The sequence below is a fragment of the Takifugu flavidus genome, chromosome 14 (genome assembly GCF_003711565.1).
Source record: "Takifugu flavidus isolate HTHZ2018 chromosome 14, ASM371156v2, whole genome shotgun sequence".
Classification (NCBI taxonomy): domain Eukaryota; kingdom Metazoa; phylum Chordata; class Actinopteri; order Tetraodontiformes; family Tetraodontidae; genus Takifugu; species Takifugu flavidus.
The window spans coordinates 4,551,890-4,569,610 of NC_079533.1; the positions used below are offsets into that span (position 1 = coordinate 4,551,890).

Here is a 17,721-nt window from a genome sequence, read left to right on the forward strand (position 1 = left end):
CGTTTTCTCCACGAGTAAACGTCAGAAAAGTCATAATGTGACTGCAGTGAAAGTTTTCATATTATCATGTTGCAATCACCTCTGTTTTGAGAAAAAAGTGTCTCCTGAGCCAATCTGACGTTTACTCGTGGAGAAAACGTCAGAAAAGTCATAATGTGACTGCAGTGAAAGTTTTCATATTATCATGTTGCAATCACCTCTGTTTTGAAAAAAATGTGTCTCCTGAGCCAAAGTGACGTTTTCTCCACGAGCAAACGTCAAAAATGTCATAATGTGACTCCAAGCATAAGTGTTCAGATGATCATGTTGCAATCACCTCTGTTTTGAAAAAAATGTGTCTCCTGACCAGAAGTGATGTTTTCTCCACGAGCAAACGTCACAAAAGTCATAATGTGACTGCAGTGAAAGTTTTCAGATGATCATGTTGCATTCACCTCTGTTTTGAGAAAAATGTGTCTCCTGACCAAAAGTGATGGTTTTCCCACGAGAAAACGTCAGAAACGGCATAATGTGACCGCAGCATGAGTTTTCAGATGATCATGTTGCATTCACTTCTGTTTTGAGAAACTTGTGTCTCCTGACCAAAAGTGATGGTTTCCCCACGAGAAAACGTCAGAAACGGCATAATGTGACCGCAGCATGAGTTTTCAGATGATCATGTTGCAATCACCTCTGTTTTGAGAAAAATGTGTCTCCTGAGCCTAAGTGACATTTTCTCCACGAGCAAAAGTCAAAAAAGTCATCATCTGACTGCAGCATAAGTTTTCATATGATCATGTTGCATTTACCTTTTGTGGCAGGGTGGGAGAGAGGTGGAACGGTTGACGACATCGCCACCTAGGGAATTTCACCCCAGGTATTAACCGGAGAATAGGCACACGCAGATAAGGTTCTATTCCAGAGGCAGAGACAGGATTGAGGGTTATGCACTACAATTTTATTATATCCAATACTCAACAAAATATAACTCGGCTGTACAAAAGTTAAACAAAAGGGGTGGACAGGGCTGGGGCCCCACCGGCAGGTAAAACTCAATGAGGGGAGATAAACAAACTAAAAACACCCGTGCTACTGCAAACAAAACTACACACGAGGGGTGATGAAAACGCCCTCCGTTAAATGTGATATGTGTGCGTCCTTACTCATTGTGTCCTGCAGAGGGTAATGTTCACGGTGCGTCATGGACATGACGTCACTACCTATGTACCTGTTCCGGTATAGTTGTGAAACAGAGCGGCAGCTCATTGCATCTCCCTGTCTGATTGATTAAATATGCCTAGAGGAGGCTAAAGATAATTCTGTTATCTGAGCGTTTGAATCTCCACCGCAAGGCACTCCGCTCAACAGGTTATGGGCCCAGGAACGCAGGCTTAGAGCAACGAGTAAGGTAACAGAAGAAATTAACTGTTAGCCAAGAGAAGCTACTAGCTTGGTTTGAGTGAAGACGGCGCTGAGAGTCTCACGTGGAAACTAAAGACAGTGAGGACACGGACATTCTACAAGCTGCGCAGCCCAAATTTTTGGAGATAAAGTGAACTTTGGAAAGAGAACGTTAAAATGGCCACAGCAGGAACGCCCCAGCAGATCATATTCGACGGAACTGAAGATAAGTATGATCTGTGGGAGACAAGATTCCTTAGCCGTCTACACATTCTTAAGTTAAAAGACACCATACTGCGAGTGCCCACGGATGACGCTGCATTAGTTGCAGACCCAGGGAAGAACGCAGACTGCTATGCTCAATTAGTGAATGCACTCGATGATAAGAGCCTGTCTTTGATTAGACATGAAGCTGCTGAAGATGGAAGGAAAGCTCTCAGAATTTTGAGGGAGCACTATTCTGGAAAGAGCAAGCCTAGAATTCTCAACCTGTACACATCCCTGACCACCATTCAAATGGCAGAAGGTGAAACTGTTACTGATTACATGATAAGGGCTGAGAATATTATTTCAGCTCTTCGTGATGCAGGAGAGAACATGAGTGATGGGCTGCTTGTAGCCACTATTCTGAATGGACTGCCAGACTCATTCAAGCCATTGGCTGTCCATGTCACACAGAATGAGGACAACGTGACATTCACAGACTTCAAGAGAAGACTGCGAGTCTATGAGGAGTCTGAGAAGATGAGGGCAACTGGTTCTGCTGACAGTGTGATGAAGACTAGCTCAAAGCAAAGCAGACAAGGCACCAAAATACACAAGAAGGATGGGGATGCCACTCTGACGTGTTACAAGTGTGGACAAAGAGGACACATCAGAAGCAAATGCTGCCAAAAAGTGTGGTGCAGTCACTGCAAGAGCAACACACATGCAGAGTCCCTATGCAGGAAAAAGGAAAAGCAGATGGAGCCAGGAAAGTTGCCGAAGAAAAAGAAAGGGATGACGAGGACCAGTGCTTCACGGCCAAGCATACCAACAGCGAGAGACCATCAGCCAACGTAAAGAAGAAGGGGATCATGGTGGACGCTGGAGCAACGTCTCACATTGTGAATGACATCACCAAGTTCCAGAGCTTCGACAGCTCATTCCAGCCCGACACCCATTCAATCGAGCTGGCAGATGGAACAAAGTGCAGCGGGATGGCTCAACGCAGAGGGACGGCGCTGATCTACCTACTAGACACCGATGGACGTCAGCACAGAGCCTGGCTGAAAGACGCACTGTATATGCCAACCTATCCACATGACATCTTCTCAGTGGCAAGAGGGACAAATGGTGGAGCTACAGTCACTTTCAAGAAAGGGGACAGTCACATGATCACCAAGCGTAACCACAGGTTTGATTTTCATGAAAGTGGTAACCTGTTTTACTTGCCAACAGTTGAAAAGAATGTTAATGGTGATAAATGTAATGTGTGCCACGACATGCAGACTTGGCATGAAATTCTTGGGCATTGCAATTATGAGGATGTGCAAAAATTACAGGATGTGCTAAGAGGCATGGAGATAAAAGGCAGTGCAACGAGGCCAGCACAACTTTGTGAAATTTGTACAAAAGGAAAATTCACACAGACAAGGAACAGAGAGCCAGACAGAAAGGCTACAGAACCTTTACAACTGGTTCACACTGATTTAGCGGGTCCTATGAGAACCCCAAGCATAGAGGGTCACAAATATGCTATGTCTTTTACCGACGACTACTCAGGTGCTATAACAGTGTACTTCCTGAAATCCAAAAGTGATGCTACACATGCCACAGAGAGATTCTTAGCAGACTCAGCACCTTATGGGAAAATAAAATGTCTGCGGTCAGATAATGGAAAAGAGTATACTAATAGGGAATTCAAAGCACTGTTAACAAAAAATGGCATTAGGCACGAGACATCCGCACCATACTCGCCTCACCAAAATGGCACGGCCGAGAGGGGGTGGAGAACTCTCTCTGAGATGGGCAGATGTATGCTGTTAGACAGCAAGTTACCAGACAAGCTATGGAATTATGCTGTACAGACAGCAGCCTACATAAGGAACCGGTGTTACAGTAGACGCACAAAGAAAACACCATATGAAATGCTAACAGGCACGAAACCAAGCATGTCAAAACTTCAGAAATTTGGATCTATGTGTTTTGCCTACAACCCACAAGAGAAAGGGAAAATGGATTCAAGAAGTGTGCAGGGTCTTTTTATTGGTTACGATAAGAATAGCCCATCTTATCTTGTGTACTATAAAGACACTGAAAAGGTTCAAAAGCACAGGCTGGTAAAATTCACAAACAAGACAGACAATGACAAAGAAATGCAGACACACGGGCCACACATCGAATATCATGACAGAGAGGTGTATCCCAAGGTACTTGACATTATGGAAAATGATGACAAAATGGGAAATGCATCAAGTCAAAGTGTTCAAGGTGATGTTTCTGAAGTTGAACTGCCAAGCACTGAGCATGTAACTAGGAAGAATCAACCTAGAACTAGGAGAAAGCCAGTGTGCTTGCAAGATTATGAGACTGAGGATACAAACTGGTAACATGTGTGGACTCCTGTTATAGAGCTGTCTGTGACATACCACAAAACTACCAAGATGCTATAAGGTCTACCAAGTCACAGCAATGGATAAATGCAATGAATGATGAAATTCAGTCACTTGAGGAGAATACATTCAAAATCACCCAGTTGCCACCAGGCAAAAAGGCAGTGGGGGGTAGATGGGTGTATACCCTCAAGAGTGATACTGATGGGTCTGACAAGTATAAGGCCAGATTTGTTGCAAAAGGTTATAGCCAAAAACAAGGTATCGACTATTAGGAAACTTTCTCGCCTACAGCTGACATGACCACTGTTCGAGTTGTGTTGCAAAAGGCAGTGCAGGAAGATTTAGTTTTACATCAAATGGATGTGAAAACTGCATACCTACACGCACCCATTGATTGAGAGGTTTATTTGGAACAGCCTGAAGGTTATGAGAAAAAGTCCAAATCAGGAGAAAAACTGGTATGCAAATTGCAGAAGTCACTGTATGGTCTTAAGCAGTCAGGCAGGAACTGGAATACTCTGTTACATGCATATCTTACTGAAAATGGTTTCGAACAAAATCCTGCTGACAACTGTCTGTACACAAGGGAAAAACAAGATGAAAAAGTGATTCTGATCATATGGGTTGATGATCTGATTATCGCTGCAAACACTGAAGAAGTTGTGAAAAGTGTCAAAATGATGTTCACTGAGAGATTTAAAATGAAAGACCTGGGGAAACTGAACAATTTTCTGGGAATAGATTTTAAACAATCAGATGGTCAAGTCACAATGACACAAGAGAGGTATGCCAACAAGATCCTATCAAGGTTTGGTATGCAAGATTGTAAGCCTCGAGAGACCCCATGTGAGTCTAAACTTGAATACACTGATGGTGCTAAGAAATTGGAGAATCCAAGGATGTATAGAGAGGCAGTGGGAAGTTTGATCTACCTGGCAACATGCACTCGACCAGATTTAAGTTTCGTGGTCAGCAAACTTTCCCAGCATTTCTCAGAGCCAAGTGAAGAGCACTGGAACACTGTGAAGCACGTGTTCAGGTATTTAAAGGGTACAACAAACCATGGATTGTGTTTCAAAAAGGATGACACGGAGGCACTAGGTCTAATGGTCCATAGTGATGCTGACTGGGCAGCGGATGTCACAGACCGACGTAGCACCACAGGTTACTGTGCCAGTCTTAGTCAGAAAAGCTCTCTCATTTCATGGAAGAGCAGAAAACAACCAACAGTAGCACTATCTACCTGTGAGGCAGAATATATGGCCTTAGCCTCAGCTATACAGGAGTGTATGTACTTACAACAACTACTCAAGGGAATTGATAAATATCAGTATGCCCAAACCAAGGTGTTCGATGACAACCAAGGAGCTATTGCACTGGCCAGGAACCCAGTTAACCGGCAAAGGTGTAAACATATTGATATAAAATATCATTTCATTCGTGAAACTGTGAATAGTGGGAGGATCTGTTTAAAGTATTGTTCCACTGACAACATGGTTGCTGACTTGATGACAAAACCAGCCACAAAGCTAAAACTCCATAAGTTTGCACAGTATTTGTTTGGCATATAAAGTGCAAGAAGAATGTGCCAATATGTTTTTATTTACTTTTGCACTGAATACCAAAGGGAGAATATTTTTGTTTATTTTCTACCACTGAGTGTACCACAATAAGCAAAGGTCGAGTGGGGGTGTTAAATGTGATATGTGTGCGTCCTTACTCATTGTGTCCTGCAGAGGGTAATGTTCACGGTGCGTCATGGACATGACGTCACTACCTATGTACCTGTTCCGGTATAGTTGTGAAACAGAGCGGCAGCTCATTGCATCTCCCTGTCTGATTGATTAAATATGCCTAGAGGAGGCTAAAGATAATTCTGTAATCTGAGAGTTTGAATCTCCACCGCAAGGCACTCCGCTAAACACCCTCCACCAGGGGTTGGGTCCCCGCTGTGGCCCACAGCACCTGTCCACAAGAAAAAGAACAATTAAATTTCCTGCGGTAACAATTAGACGCGATGAGCACACACGCACCTCACACAGACAGGCAAATAAATTGTGACCAAAAAGAACACAACATCAAACAAGAAACGAAAAGAAACGTAACCTAATGTGGCAGGGCGTGGCCTACCCTCCGAACAGGTGTCCTATGGAGGTAGTGCCTTAATTGGTGGGTGGGGAGAAAAGGTTTATATAAGGCACTGCCTCCAGCTGATCTTAGTTGTTTTTCCCCGTTCGACGGTACGGCGGGGTAGCGGCTTATCTGGGCGGTTCGACCGACAAACTGTTTCACAGTGCGAGCATGCTGTCTGGCAGCGCCAAGAAGGTTGGTGCTTCCTCCCGCCATCCTTCCACCTAGAGCGCTTTGCCGTGAGGGCACGCGCGCTAGTTTACCCTGGGCAGGTAAGGCGCAGCAATGCGCGTCACTGACTTCCCCGCACTCGGTCGATAAAGGTTAATGGCGCTGTCCTTGTTGCAGTTGACTTCCGGCTGGCGTCGGTGGGTCGCGTTGCCCCAGCGGGAACCCTTCACGGAGTGGTGGCGCCACCAAACAGTCGGCACGGACTACCTCGCGTACTGGACCCACTGCTGCTTTGGCTCCGTCCCGTTTGCGGGACTCTCTCCTGTTCGCTCTCGCGCTCTCTCTCTCTCGCCCCCCCCCCCCCTTCGCTCGGGGGACGCGCGCTGAGACGTAGTGGTGCTGCCGAGGCGACCACGGAGCTATTACTTTTAATTTTAGACTCTTAACAGTACGTAAATTGTATCAATTTACATTTACTTTTGTTGGTTTTGTTGCTTTTTGTGTCTTGGTTGACGTTGTTTTCTTTGGACGACCTGGTCGCCATTTATTCGCTTGTCTGTGTGAGGTGTGTGTGCGTGTGCGCTCGACGCGTCTGATTATCATTGTAAATTTAATTGTCCTCTTTTCTTTGTGGACAGGTGCTGCGGGCCACGGCGGGGACCAACCCCTGGTGGAGGGCGTTTTTATCACACCTTTCGTGTGTAGTTTTGTTTGTAGTAGCACGGGTTTTTTAGTTTGCTTTTTCCCCTAATTGAGTTTCACCTGCCGGTGGGGCCCCAGCCCTGTCCACCCCCTTTTGTTTGTTTGTACAGCCGAGTTATTTTGGTGTTAAGTTGGATTTAATAAAATTGTACTGCCTAACCCTCAATCCTGTGTGGCAGCATGGAGTTCATGCGCTGCTGATTAGCTTAATTGTTCGGGCAGTTGCAGCTGTGGCGTTCCCCTTAAAAGGAGACTGTGCTGCACTGGCTGCTCTTGTTGTCGAGCTTTTGGGTGCCACACCACAGTTTACTTGGTCCTCCTCATTGATTGCTGTGCGATCGGGCTGTGCTATCCCGTGCGCACCTGGGACTGCTGTCATCAGAGCTGGGGAGCCGTGGGTGTCTTTGGTTCGTCGGCTGTTTGGCCCTGCTTGCGGGAACGCTGTGGTGGCTCGGTGTGCGTCTCCATTTTAGAGATTTCTTTCCCTCACCTGACGGTACGTAGCGGCTGCTTTTAGCCTCACCATATGGGGAATTGTCAGCAACTTAAAATTGCTTTCTCTTTTAACAGAAATTGTTACAGGTGCCGGCTCTCGTGCGCTTTCCTCCCGTTGCCCGGCTGCTGTTTTGCCCTCCGCATCGCGTGTATCGCGTATGCTCCCGACTGTCACCCCTGTGTACCTCTGCGAGGTATCATCGTGTGGGGTCCAATCTAAAGTGCGAGTGTGAGTGAACTGCGCCTCTAGGAGGACTAGGATTGCCTTTATTTTGGGTTTAATGTTTTGTTGCGGGGGTTATTTTGCATGTTTATTTGGGGTTGATTTGTGATTATTGTTTGTGTGGGTTATTTTGCATGTTTATTTGGGTTTGACTAAGTGTGCTTTTTGCTCGTGTGGGTTATTTTGCATGTTATTTGGATTTGATTAATTGTGTTATTTGTGTGGGTTATTTTTGTATGTTTATTTGGGTTCTATTATTGTGTACGTTTTTCTGTTATTTTCTAAGTGGTGCCGATCCTACCCTGTGGGGTGCAGGTGTTTTAAAGATAATTGTAAAAATCTCGAATATGAACTTGAATGGGTGTGTGAGTATTTTAGCAATTGTTGTTAGCAGATATCCGGAAATAAAGGTATTAATTTTGAACATTGGACCAGTCTCTTACCCTCATTAGAAACACTTGTGCGGCCTTGATAATTCTCCAGGTGGAATTCCTGGGGTGGCGTTGTCAACTTAGGAAAGAGATACCGAGCCCCGTCTGGGCCCCCGCCACACCTGTCTCTGCCTCTGGAACCGAACCGTATCTGCGCGTGCCTGTTTCCGGTTAATTCCTGGGGTGAAATTCCCCAGGTGGCGTTGTCATCCACCGTTCCACCTCCCTCCACCCCGCCACACTAAAAAGAGTAAATATCAGTTGATACAATTTACACACACTGTTAAGAGTCTAAAATGAAGGCAATAGCTCCGTGGTTGCCTCGGCGGCACCACTACGTCTCAGCGCCGTTTCTCCGAGCGACGGGGAGCGAGGGAGAGAGTGCGAGAGGGAGCGAGAGCAAACAGGAGAGAGCTCCTAAAGCGGGACTGAGCCAAAGCAGCAGTGGGTCCAGTAAGCGAGGTAGTCTGTGCCGACTGTATTTGGTGGCGCCACCACTCCGTGAGGGGTTCCCGTTGGGGCAACGCGACCCACCGACACCAGCCGGCAGCCAACTGCAGCGAGAACAGCCCCATTACCATTTATCTAGGAACTGCATAAGTGGGCGAGTCAGTGACGCGCATTGCTGCGCCTTACCTGCCCAGTGCAAACTAGCGCATGCGCCCTTACGGCAAAGCGCCCTAGACGGAAGGATGGCGGGAGGAAGCACCGACCTTCTTGGCGCTGCCAGACAGCATGCTCGTTCTGTGAAACAGTTTCAGTTGGTCGAACTGCCCGGATAAGCTGCAACCCCGCCGTACTATTTTTAGAAAAATGTGTCTCCTGAGCCAAACTGACGTTTTCTCCACGAGCAAACATTAAAAAAAGTCATAGGTTTGTAGCATAGGTTTTCATATGATCATGTTGCAATCACTTCTATTTTGAGAAAAATGTGTCTCCTGAGCCAGTGACGTTTTCTCCACGAGCAAACGTCCAAAAAGTCATGTGACTCCAAGCATAAGTCTTCAGATGATTATGTTGCATTTACCTCTGTTTTGAGAAACATGTGTCTCCTGAGCCAAACTGACATTTTCTCCACGAGCAAACGTCAGAAAAGTCATAATGTGACTGCAGTAAAAGTTTTATTATTATCATGTTGCAATCACCTCGGTTTTGAGAAAAATGTGTCTCCTTAGCCAAAGTGACATTTTCTCGAGTGTAGCGCCTCTCTAGTGTATTTTACTATTTGAGAGGTGGCTAACCTGAGCTCTTTCTAAAATATGAAATAATGAATAAGGTTTCTGCAATGAACTTAAACCAAGGAATTCAAAGACCAACACAGTTTTAGCGGAAAATAAAAAATAAAAGATTTACTCAACAAATAGATTCAAGAAAATAAACATTTGTAAACAGGCTTCGTTCACATATGTCAAATATGCACAATAAACAGTTACTGTGGGGCCCCCAATAAAGAAAATAGCCGGCAATACTTAAGTTACCGTAGCAGGCCTGGTTGCAGCTCGGGTACGTGGTAGGCTCCAACGTGTAACTGTGCCTCAGGTGTTACCTCAGGTGAGAAGAATAACTGCTGAAACAGGGGAAGGGATGCTCCAAAGGAAGGCAGGAAACTCCGGACTCAGCTCCACATCAGGTCACTCCACCGCGGACGACGATCCACCTCTGCTCGGCTCCACCAGGTTGCTAGCCGCTAGCTCGTTAGCCAAGTTCAGAGTTAGCAGCCACTTAGTCAGCAGCTACGTGCACTCTCCTCTTCGTCCGTTTGTCGTATCGAGTTCTCCACTCAACACTTACTTGGAAGTCATCACTCAGTCTTCAAAAAGAGTTCTGGTCGAACACTAGAATGACTATAATGACGAACTTCTATTACACTTGATCAACTTTTCCGTTTTTCCACACTCTCTCCTCTCCTCCGACTCTTCTCTCTTTTTTCGCTGTTCCGCTCCTCCCTCACACCTGCGTATCAGCTTTTCAAAATAAAATACATTTTGTTCCACTTGTCTATTTCTTCTGTTTCCCGGGGACATTATAACATATACATTCACGGATAACGCATCAAACATGTAATATGCATCTTGGAAAACACATATACTACACAGAACTCACCCCCTACCGCTAAATCACTCCATCATACTTTTAATCTGAAGTGGCCTTTTAATTACTTTACTTTACTTACTTTAATTAACTTATTTATCATGAACTGTTTCTTTTTAGCTCTAGCTGCTATTTATTTCTTTATTTATTTTAACTGATGTCTTTTCTTTTTAACATGCCTGGTTTTACCCAGGGCTACACGAGCAAACGTCACAAAAGTCATAATGTGATACCAGCATAAGTTTTCTCATGATCATGTTGCATTCACCTTTGTTCTGAGAAAAATGTGTCTCCCAACACAAAGTGAAGTTTTCTCCACGCGCAAAGGTCAGAAAACTCATAATCTGACTGCAGCATAAATTTTCATATGATCATGTTGCATTTACTTCTGTTTTGAGAAAAATGTGTCTCCTGAGCCAAAGTGACATTTTCTCCACGAGCAAACATCAAAAAAGTCATAATGTGATACCAGCATAAGTTTTCTTATGATCTTGTTGCATTCTCCTTTGTTCTGAGAGAAATGTGTCTCCTGAGCCATCGTGACATTTTCTCCACGAATAAACGTCAAAAAAAGTCATAATGTATTACCAGCATATGTTTTCAAATGTTCTTGTTGCATTCACCTTTGTTCTGAGAAAATGTGTCTCCTGACCTAAAGTGACGTTTTTTCCACAAGCAAACGTCAAAAAAAGAGGCCAAAGTGGGTTTTTGTAAAATTGGTGGCCAAGAAATGAGTTTCTAAATTAATATTTCACTCTTTAAAACAAATGGCAACAATAATATTGTAATGATTTAACTCTTAAACCAGGATTCTAGAATTGACAGCATAATCACTAGATTAATTTAAATGTTTGACTGAAATAACTTTTACTATTATGATCCTGTGATTTTTCCTGTTTTGTTGTTGCAGTTTGTTTCTACCATCGGGGGTGTTTCACCTTTTTTTCCCTGCACGCGCTGGCTGCTGCAACACCTGTGGCAGATCAGTTTGATTAGGAGTCTTTTTAAGCAGCTTACACCAGCTGATCAGTGTCACATAGTTTTACCTGTGTTGTCGGCAATTGAGCGTCTTGAGACTTTAGTACTTACTGTTGGATTAATCCTGTCTTTTCTTCTTCTGTAGTCTCCATGTTGAAGAGCACCCGTGTACCATTGGACTTTGTAAATATTGTAAAACACTTCACTTGGCGATTTCCTGCCTCCTGTATACATTCTGGGTTCAGTCTTTGTAAAAGTGACCCTGACATCATAAATCTGTAGAAGTACAATATTTATTTCAAGGCATCAGAAACTGGAAATACACAAGCATAACAGAATTCTACAATATGTATATTCATGCAAATGACACCTTTTCTTTATTAAGGTGGTAATTTTGATTTTCTTTTTAAAAAAAAAAAAAAATTCCAGCAGGTCTTTGATAATTGATTCAGCTACCTGTGAAAAGGTCATGAGGTGATGCTCCTGATGAGTCTGGCCCTCTCCCCCCTCTTTTTTCCCCCTTAAAATTACTCAATTTTCAGATTAACAGGTCACCATTTGATTTACTCTTGCAGTGGTATCCTTGTGGAGACACAAGGATTAATCATATGTTATTATTCACGTCGGAGCCAACGACACCCGGCTTCGTCAGTCAGAGGTCACCAAAATTAACTTGGAGTCGGTGTGCAACTACGCAAAAACGATGTCAGACTCCATAGCATTCTCTGGTCCCCTCCCCAATCTGGCCAGCGATGAGATGTTTAGCCGCATGTCGTCGCTTCGTCGCTGGCAGTCACGGTGGTGCCCCGAAAACCAGGTGGTTTTTATAGACAATTGGAGCACTTTTTGGGGAAAACCTGGTCTGATTAGGAGAGACGGTGTCCATCCCACACGGGATGGTGCCTCTCTCATTTCTAGTAATTTGGCTAATTTTATTAGACCCAAAGTGACCTGACAATCCAGGGTCCAGACCAGGATGCAGAGTTGTAGTCTTACACACCTCTCTGCTGCTTCCATAGAACCCTCATCCACCAAAAATAACATATTTAACATTATAAAGGTAGTCTCTGTTCCACGGTTAAAAGTTCACCAAGCACAGAGCAGGGGAGCGGTCAATCACCATAAACTTATTAAAATTAATACTGAAGCACAAGTTGGAGAAACTAATATCACAATTAAGTGTGGACTGTTAAATATTAGATCTCTTTTGTGTAAATCCCTGTTAGTGCACGACCTGATAGCGGATCATCACATTGATCTTATTTTGTCTTACTGAGACCTGGCTTCAGGAGGAGGATTATGTTATCTTAAATGAATCTACTCCTCCTACCCATCTTAATTAGCATATTCCTTGTGTTACTGGTCGAGGAGGGGGAGAGGCAGCAATCTATCACTCCAAGTTATTAATTAATCCTAGACCAAAATATGGCTCCAGTTCATTTGAAAGCCTGACTCTTGGCATCAGTCATCTGAACTGGAAGGCAGAAAAGCCACTTCTGTTTGTAGTTGTATATTGGCCCCCTGCTGGGCCACATTCAGAGTTCCTGTCTGAGTTCTCTGATTTCTTATCTGACTTGGTCCTTAGAACGGACAAAGTCATTATCATTGGAGACTTTAATATCCATGTAGATGTTCTAAATGACAGCTTTAGAAATTGCTTCATTTCATTACTTGAGTCAGTTGGTTTCCTCAGCAGATAAACCAACCAACTCATAGCTTCAATCACACCCTAGATCTAGTTCTGAATTATGGTGTTGAGGTAGAACATGTGTCAGTGTTCCCTCAGAACCCACTCCTGTCAGACCATTCTTTGATCACTTTCACATTTATGATTAAGGATTATTCTATGCTCAGAACAAAAGTCTTACTATAGCAGATGTCTTTCAGATAATGCTGTAGCTAAATTTAAGGAAGTGATCCCTGTGCTAATCTCAGGACCACTGTGCGTTTCCCCAGGGATAAATCATTATAATCTTAGTCCTGCTGAGGTTGACTCTATTGCTGAAGGTGCAGCAACCTTACTGAGAATTCTGTTGCCCCCCTGAAAAAGAAAATGGTAAATCAGAGTAGGTGTGCCCCCTGGTATAATTCACATATCAGGACCCTCAAGCAGAAAGTGCGAAGACTGACCCGCTGTATAGTGTATTTTTGTGTGTGGTTCTGTGCTCTGTGCCTCTCCTCTCCTCTCCTCTCCTCTCCTCTCTCTCCTCTCCCTCCTCTCTCCTCTTCATCTTCCTCTCCTCTCCCCTCTCCTCTTCTCTTCTTCTCCTCTCCTCTCCTCTTCTCTCTCTCCTCTCTCTCTACCCAGCCGGCCATCAGCAGGAGGGTCCCCCTACAAGCAGCTCTTTATAATTAATCCCAGATTGTGATTTGACAACCTAAATATGTTCAAATTGTAACGTGAGTGTAAATCTGTCTTTGTGCTTGAACTTGGACTTGCAGGAGTGATAGCAAGTGCAGGTGTTTACAGAAAAAGTGGAAAAATCTGACCAATTTCCATGTTGCTCTGACTGCACCGTGGCTGACTCATCTCACTCCGTCTCCTGCAATCCTAAACCAAATTTGCTCTGGGACTAAAAGCATTTGTCCCTGCCATCACGGTACTCCTAAACGTCATACAACATGTCCTCACTTGCTGTAGTACTGACAACTGCAGGTATAATGATCCACTACAGACTTTCTGCATTATCGTGTATCCATGGTGTTCATTGATAATGGACACTGCTGTCTGCGGAAACATATGCTCCACTTTTTGTAAGAGAGATAGTTTGATCATTTTCACTGATTCTCATTCAGTTTGTGGAAAGGTTTTTTGTATTTTTTTGCTCTTGGTGTGTCAATGCCAATGAGTACACTGTCTCTACATATAAGAAGGGAAAAATAATATATATCAAAGTCATGGTAATTAAAATGCAGAAGGGCAATAACAGAATGTCAGGGTCATCTAATGTATAGGTTTAAATCTTAGTTATGCTGCTATAAGCATATCACCTGACAGGATTCTGTCACCCTGCTGGTTCATGGCTGCCTATCCTCTCCTGTTTAATTTGAGTTTTTTTCCTTGCCACTGCTTGTTGGGGGTCAGGCCATGGGTTTCTGTAAAGCACCTATAGACAATTTTGATTGTAAGAGATGCCATATAAATAAAGATAAAATGAAATTAAATCAGTTGAAAACCAAATTAAGTATTCATGATATAATTATCACTACTACTGAAGAAATAGCACAATAACCAAAAATAAGACGATGCTTGCAAAATATAGATGTCTGTCTTCTTTTCATTCGCTGTACGTATTTATTTTTCCCTTCCTCCCCACATAAAATATTGTTTGATTTATTTTTATAATACTGTGTTTTTAATTCGGCTTTCAGACAACTACGTTACCTGGTGCTCACTAAAACTGTCACACCCTGCTCCAGCCCATGGACTCAGTTCTTTTCCACTCCCCTGCTCACACCACACCCTCTGATCACACACCTGTCCTCACTCACTGATCACACACCTGCCCTCACTCACTGATCACACACCTGCCTTCACTCATCAATCAGTTCACCTACCAGTATATATTCTCCAGCCTCACACTCACTTGGTGCCAGATTGTCTCTGCTATGCATGACCTTCCAGCGTTTACCTGCCTGTCTTCCCGGAATCGACCCTGCCTGTTCTACCTAACCCCCGGTAAATTAACTCTGTCTTCCGTTTTGACCACGAGCTCAGCCAGTCTCCCTCTGGATTGTTTGCCTGATTCTGCCTGCCTCCCGGTTACTGACTTTTTGCCTGCCTCTACCAAGTCCACTGCCCCGCCCTTGAACTGTTCTTTGTTTGCCAGATTGCAGTTAATAAACCAGTTGACTGATCATCAGTTTATTGCCTGTTTTGTATTGCACTTGGGTCCATACCATACCCGTCACAAAAACAAAACAAGTCTGAAATAGGGACAACCCTCTGACTGCAGTATGCACATCTGGGCCGCACCTCAACACAGCCTCATGACTTATATACACTCCAAATGTCTGTTTTGTTTTAAAATATAATTTAGAAGGTTCTACATCTTCTGGGTGATCAGATTTTTGATTTAATCTCGAATGGGGGGGGAAATCTATTTCCTGAACTATGCCATATTTTGCAAAGCGTCTCCGGCTATTATATTTGCGCAAATTTTCCACAAGATCTCGTGAGAATTTATTTTAGTTGTAGATATACACAAATAATTCTGTTCCTGTTACTTAGCAACAAGCATTTTTTGCTGACACACAAATAATACATTAAAATGGGACTAAAGATATATAAGAATAACATTTAAGTTATTAACATTTAAGCTTTTGCAAGTAAATTAATTTATAACGTTCTAAGCAGAGGAGCTCGGAGCAGAGCTGCTGCTCCTCCACGTTGAGATGAGCCAGATGAGGTGGCTTGGGCATCTAGTTAGGATGCCTCCTGGACGCCTCCCTGATGAGGTGTTCAGGGCATGTCCCTCTGGTAGGAGGCCCCCGGGAAGACCCAGGACACGTTCGAGACTGTCTCTCGACTGGTCTGGGAATGCCTGGGGATCCCCCCGAACGAGCTGGAAGAAGTAGCTGGGGAGAGGGAAGTCTGGGCGTCTCTGCTTAGGCTGCTGCCCCCGCGACCCGACCCCGGATAAGCGGTAGAGGATGGTATGGTACGTTCTAAGCATTTATTTATATATATATCTATATAGATATATAGATATATATATATCTATATAGATATATCTATATCTAGACATAGATATAGATCTATATCTATATCTAGATATAGATATAGATATAGATAAAATATTGATAAAATGATCAAACTATCTCTCTATTACTTTCAGATGAGTCAGATGAGTTTTTTTTCTTCAGATGAGTCAAGATCATATCGACAACAGAAAATGTAAAATAGTGCAATACACACATCTCCCACTAGATGTCAGGAGAGATTAATGTGAGGATTTAATTCAAATTTGAGAGAATTTCCCCAGAATCTACCCACTCTGTCTAAAATGACGTCAGTTCTCCTCCCATCGCTCCAGTAGAGGCAAAGCTCGTTTATGATATGGATGATGAAACATTAATTCCCAAAACTTAAATAGCAGCTCAAATATTAAACTACTTTGTACTTTACATTCAGTAACGGACATCCAATAGGGTTAAACAAATGTGACACTTTTTGAGATATAAAATATATTACAATTATATGAAAACCTTAGAAATTTTTTAAAGAAGTGATTAATCCACTGTTCTCGCACAATGTGAGGGAAATATACCGGTTTTAGTGCAATCAAAATATTTACTGTTATTACTGTAGATAAAAGACAGGGTCTATAGAATTGAACACAGTGATCGCTCACTTAAAATCACGTTATCGACCTGAACAAATAATAGATTTTGACACATATATGTGAGTCCTCTTGTGTTTTGCAACGGTTGACAAAGAGTGGCCCACCCCTTACTCCGCCATATTCAATTCCTGTTATCTGATTGGACAAGAGGAGCCGTCACTCAAAGGATTAGCCATGCTGGGTTAGGTTGTTTAGTGTGCGACGCTACGCTCAGAGTGGGTCTGTTGGTGGAGACGCAGTCTAAAACCGCCCAGTGAAGACGCCACATTCACTGGGCCAGTTTTCTTTTTAACAGCCTCCCTCCTTGCTCGCCGCTATCCCGGTTCACGATGCCTTAGCTGAGAGGAGCGTAGCTCATGTTCGCCCGAGGAAGTGATTTCTTTTAATCCCGCCCACAGCACTTAACTCGCTTGACAATTTTTGTGACGATTTAGGGTGATCGGGCCCTATTGGACCGTGGAGGGTTTGTGTCAGCGAAAGAGTTTTAATCGTAAAAGAAGAAAAATCAAAGGTTGTACATGCAAATTCTCTTCCCCGGCCCAGTGTTTACATGTCATAATTGGATTTTGCATCAATCCGAGGCAGCGGAACGGCCATAAGTGGCGGAACCACCAGTAGCACTAGAAAAACCTCGGACTTCCATCGCAGCTGCATTCGATTCCCCCCTCTCTCCTTTGGAGTGTGTTTGTGCAGCAGCTGATGCTGGTGTGGGTGGTTCTGGAGGTGTGAACGAAAATGGGGTTACCTGCGCTGGAGTTCAGCGACTGCTACCTGGACAGCCCCCAGTTCAGGGACAGGCTCAAATCCCATGAAGTGGAACTGGAAAAGACCAACAAGTTCATTAAGGAGCTCATTAAAGACGGAAAGGCGTTGATCCAGGCTTTAAAATGTAAGTAGAACCCTCATACTATGTTTATAATATTTAAGATCGCTGTGCTTTCGCCAGCAGGCCTTCATGTCTGTATCCTATGGAAGACTAATCAGAATTGTGCACTTGCCTCTGTTTGTCTGGGTCCTCCTGATAAGGCACGAAGTCTTGATTGTTAATAAGAGTCAAGAAGAGAGGTTTATGTTACACTGCAGTTTTGAACAGAAACATGGTTACACGTGTGGGTGGTGAGGCCAGATGATGGTGTGTTTAGGTGACATTTTAATGAGCCAGTCAGGATAAGAGATGG

General features: G+C 43.7%; 1 protein-coding gene and 3 long non-coding RNA genes across 7 annotated transcripts in view; 2 read left to right on the forward strand and 2 right to left on the reverse strand.

Annotated features, from left to right (window-relative positions):
* The first annotated feature begins 6,226 nt into the window (after positions 1 to 6,226).
* On the forward strand, positions 6,227 to 8,127 carry LOC130538185 (uncharacterized). 2 transcript variants are annotated; one of them, XR_008953799.1, is made up of 4 exons: positions 6,227 to 6,379; positions 6,456 to 6,726; positions 6,917 to 7,476; positions 7,551 to 8,127. It is a non-coding gene; the product is annotated as an uncharacterized LOC130538185 (long non-coding RNA). The 2 variants fall into 2 exon arrangements; XR_008953798.1 differs by having other exon boundaries at positions 6,456 to 7,476.
* On the reverse strand, positions 7,024 to 8,924 carry LOC130538196 (uncharacterized). The gene is made up of 3 exons (XR_008953812.1): positions 8,766 to 8,924; positions 8,252 to 8,683; positions 7,024 to 7,148 (listed from the first exon to the last, which is right to left on the reverse strand). It is a non-coding gene; the product is annotated as an uncharacterized LOC130538196 (long non-coding RNA).
* A 5,817-nt stretch (positions 8,925 to 14,741) lies between these two features.
* On the reverse strand, positions 14,742 to 15,144 carry LOC130538189 (uncharacterized). Its single transcript, XR_008953802.1, has 2 exons — positions 14,868 to 15,144; positions 14,742 to 14,834 (listed from the first exon to the last, which is right to left on the reverse strand). It is a non-coding gene; the product is annotated as an uncharacterized LOC130538189 (long non-coding RNA).
* A 1,577-nt stretch (positions 15,145 to 16,721) lies between these two features.
* LOC130538164 (rho GTPase-activating protein 26-like) overlaps positions 16,722 to 17,721 on the forward strand; it is a 55,591-nt gene continuing 54,591 nt past the window's right edge. For 2 of the 3 annotated variants that reach the window (XM_057055532.1, XM_057055533.1), the window contains exon 1: positions 16,722 to 17,432. In XM_057055532.1, coding sequence (XP_056911512.1) covers positions 17,279 to 17,432 — 154 coding nt within the window. In that variant the 5' untranslated portion in view covers positions 16,722 to 17,278. The remainder of the gene's footprint in view (positions 17,433 to 17,721) is intronic. The other variant, XM_057055531.1, reaches the window with a different exon arrangement.